Source organism: Ixodes scapularis, unplaced genomic scaffold (assembly GCF_016920785.2).
Source record: "Ixodes scapularis isolate PalLabHiFi unplaced genomic scaffold, ASM1692078v2 PGA_scaffold1__304_contigs__length_218370807, whole genome shotgun sequence".
NCBI lineage: Eukaryota > Metazoa > Arthropoda > Arachnida > Ixodida > Ixodidae > Ixodes > Ixodes scapularis.
Window position 1 is genome coordinate 46,399,228 of NW_024609846.1, and position 4,147 is coordinate 46,403,374.

The following is a 4,147-nucleotide window of genomic DNA, read 5'->3' on the forward strand; positions in this document are numbered from 1 at the left end:
CTCTTTTAGCTGTGCCCCTTTTTACCTCGCCTCGAAGGCTTACTACCGTGAAGCGAGATAAACTTTAGAGCTTGCTAACACATCGCACTGCGGCTCAACAAAACGCGAAAACGGACTCCCGTGAAAAGAACACATTACGTACCGTTACGTAACTTACATAGGACATATCCCTATTAAATTCAAGCGCCTCCTCCATAAGGCAAACTATACCGAGGATAAAACCGCTTTAAAAGAACTCTACCGCCGACACAACGAACTGAAGCCGAACAACACGCACAACTCAGACTCCCGAAAAAGGAAAAGCTATTCATACCACTTGCTAAGCCGACTTCAGGAAAAAAACATTCAAATTAAGCCTTCCCCTTTTCTGGCGGCCTCTGCCTCGTCCGCTTTCACTGGCGAGAACTTGCGCTCTAACCTACACCCAGTCTGTTCTCGGTGACACTCTCACAAGAAAAGCCCTGGTCCCCAGACTCGAAAGTTTCCTCAAAGCCACAGTCGGAAAGTTCTGACTTGATTTCCGCATCTGACTTGATCTCCCGCTGAAGAACAAGCTGCGAGGCGAGCACGCACTCATAGGACCCGAGGTACTTGGACGAGATTGAGGATTTGTCCAGCAAGGTTCCTGCATTCTGTCGATCATCTTCTCTTCTCGTCGTGGAAGCATGACACGAATGTGACGGCTTGACTCTCGGCTTCCTTACGCTGCGTGACTCCTCGCAGCCTTCGTTCTTCTCGTCCGAGCGGCTCTGTCTCGTCATTTCCGCATCTAGTGTAGATTTGCTGGTGTCGCCTCCAGGCCCGTTGCTCGCACTTCTGGTCTGGATCGATGGCTCCTTGGGATAGGTGTCCTGGCGTTTGCTTTCTCCCGGCCTCGAAGAGAACTTTCTGGAGTTGCGCGCACTGAGCCTCTTAAAGCGCCGCTGCTTCGAACCTTTTTGCTTTTTCAGCTTTGGCTTCCTAGCGTCACCGCTGTGCTCCTTGCTCCTCCAGCCGCTGTCGGTTGGTGCTTTCTTGGGGTGGATATCTTCACGATTTCTGTCTCCCAGCCCAGACGACGGCTTTCTCTTTCTGGAGTTGCTCCTCTTCAGCTTCTGGTGACGTTGTTGCTTTGATGGGGCCGGGCCGGATTGGAAGGCACCGACCCTGCGCAGCCTTCTCTTCTTGGGTCTCTTTTGAGTGAACGGCCCGCTCATGTCGGCGCCTGAGTTGTCGCCGTCAGACTTGCCGTGCCTTGATCGGGATGACCTCTCGGACCGCCTGCGCTTCGGATCCTCTCGCTTGCCCAGACTTAACTCTTCCTTGTCGCAGCCAAGCCCCTTGCTTTCGCAACCGCTGTCCGTAAATACTTCCTTGGGATGAATATCCGCGGGATTTCTGTGTCCCAGTCTCGACGACAGCTCCCTTCTGCGAGACTCGCCTTCGCCAGATTTCCAAAACTGCTTTTCATCAGAAATGTCCGCACCAGGACGGAGAACGCTGATCTCGGGCTGCCTCTTCCTCCTATGTCTTTTCCGTCTGGACGGACACCCGATGTCGTTCTGCGATGGAGACGAGGTTTTCGAGGGACCCTGCTCCGGATTTTCCTCATCCAGCCTGGTTCTCTCCGCGCTCCCCTTGGATCCCTTTCTCTTGCAGCCGCCGCCGGCTGATGGATCCTTGGGATGGGTGCCTCCGCGCTTCCCCCTTTCCGGCCTGGACGACTTCTGCTTCTGGCTCGACGCGTCGCGCCTCTGTTGACGTTGCTGATGAGAATCGTTCGGAGCAGGACGGAAAACACTGACCCTGCGCTGCTTCCTCTTCTGTTTCTTCTTTCCAGAAGGACGGCTCGAACAGGACGCTTTTTCTGAGCACCCCTGACTCTGGTCTCGCTCGTCCAGCCCCGGCTTGGTCTCGGAGTTCCACGGGGGACGGCCAGGACGACCCACTTCCTGCTCCGCCTCCCCATCCGCTGACTTCTCCACGTTGCTTTCCTCGAGTTGGATAGACTTCCGCGGCGGCATCACCATGCTGGCCTTGTCTTCGTCCCCCAGGAAGCAGACGTCAGATGCTTGAGAGGCCTCTTCTCTTCTTTTGGCGGGATCCCCTCCAACTTCCAGCGCTTCAGGTCTGGAGTCGGCGTTGTGCGGAACGGCGTCGGTAGTCCCGTCGGCACAAAGACCCTGGTCGTCGGTTAAATTGAACTCTTCCTCTTCAACCTTTTCTTTCTGACCCACCGTCTCTGCCGCTACCTGACGCGTTCTAGCTCCGCTCGGTGCAACCGCTCTTTCCCTCCTGGACACAAGGTCTTTTTCTCGTGGCTTCGGATCACCCTCGTACGTGAACCAGTGAGGAAATGTCGCTGCTAGGTACTTCGAGTCTGTGACCTCTACTACTACCGTTCTTCTTTGAGACCGAACTTCCTGCATCAACGTTTCAATCTCGAGCCTTTTCTCCGCCAATTCACGAACCCGCTTCTCGCGTTCACGTTCGCGCTTTTCGTCCCGCTCCTGCTTTTCAGCCTTCGCTCTTTCGTCCCGCTCCCGCTTTGCAGCCTTCGCTCTTTCGTCCCGCTCCCGAATCAGCTCCCAAGCCTCCTGAAGCTCTACGTCGGACACTTCCTTTTCGCGAAGTAGCTCCATGATCGGCTTCCTTCGCTTTGCCTGCCCCACGCTTATACCAAGCTCCTCGCATACCGCCACCAACTCAGGAATGCGTAGCTTACTGACTTCCATGATCCCGAGTGTCGCAATCTCCCTCCCCTATCTAACTCAGTCAGCTTGAACTTCGCGTTTTCTGAGCCGAAAGGGCAGCCTTCTACTCGCGTACCTAACACTGAGCAAAAGGTCTGGCAAATCAAGGGAAAATTGCAAAGCACTCACCCGTACCAGGAACCATGAGCAGGCACGTCATCCCGCCGCTGCCAACCAGATGTTGCGACCGAGGAGTTCCCCAGGCAGCCTCAGGCAGGGCCAGGCGAAAACAGGAACCGCAGGCCGACTCCAGGCAGGGACATCAGGAGACGGGAGGGTCTCTCGCGATAAACTCTGTTTTAATACATATGTACAGAAGTTTCTTGTTCGTCGGAGAGCACACTCGCGGCCTCTCGTTTGCTCTTTTTATACAGTCGCTGTTTATGTTCCAGCGGTTGGCAGCCAATGGTGGCCGAACTGCCAACGGACGTCACGTTCAGGCCCCGCCCCCACTCCTCTCGAGCGCGCACACACATACACGCACACACCGCAGCGTCGGACGGGCTTCCCAATCCGGCGCCGGGGCATTCTTGACCTCGATAAGCCGCGCCAGGAGTCGGTGACGAAGGGTCCGCTGTCAGCTCATGAGACGTTGACTGTGATGGAGATGATCCCCTCATTATGCGGCGTCCTGGCTCGGGAAAGGTTTAGCGGGATAATCCGCAAGTGGCGCCGGACGAAAACTTGAGCCGAACGTACTCGGCCGGAAGTCCCGCCGCCGGCGTCGTCCCCTGGAATCCTCTCTCGGCAGGGCAGCTGGTTCCTGGATGGACTCACCCCCGCAGCCAGAGAGGAGAGTCCGGCTCAGCTCCGCTCCCAGGTGTGGCGGCGTCCACGCGGCGCCGGGCGACGTGTTCTGTCAACAACGGCTCAGACGGCCGGTCGCCGATCCTAAATGCGAAGGCCAAACCCCGCCGGGTGGAAAAGAAGGGGAGGCGAAGGAAGGACGTGACCTTCGCCAAGGCCTATCGCAACAAGACCAAATACTAAAAGGTTGTTCCGTCGGCTTCGGGTTTCAAACTCAATCAGCTTTTCAGCTTGTTGCCGAACAAGGTTCCCTAGATTGTCTATTCTCCTGTTCAAGTCCTTAATTACTTCAACATAATCAGTCAATTTATCAGTCTTTGTGTGCAGTTTTGCAATTTCTTCATTTATAGCGCCCAATTTACAGTCAGACGTCGCCTGATTCTCTATAATCAACTCTAACAGTTCAGTCGTCTTAGGCCCTGGGTTCTGCTCAACGTCACCCGACATAACCAATAACAAAATCATCGACCAGCAATCATGCACTGTAGCACAACACCTGCGAGGGCACGGCAGGTCTAATAAAAATCTATTATCGCTTCGGTAAGAGGCCGTGCTATGCCAAGAACCAACCTGCAAAAGCAGCAGCAGCGGCTTAGCCATGTTGTCCG

General features: G+C 55.2%; 1 protein-coding gene across 1 annotated transcript; it reads right to left on the reverse strand.

Annotated features, from left to right (window-relative positions):
• Positions 1–413: 413 nt before the first annotated feature.
• LOC115322700 (cyclin-dependent kinase 11B-like) lies at positions 414–2,786 on the reverse strand. Its single transcript, XM_029983059.4, has one exon. The coding sequence runs from the start codon at positions 2,712–2,714 to the stop codon at positions 414–416; it is 2,301 nt and encodes a 766-aa protein (XP_029838919.2). The 5' UTR covers positions 2,715–2,786.
• Positions 2,787–4,147: the final 1,361 nt, after the last annotated feature.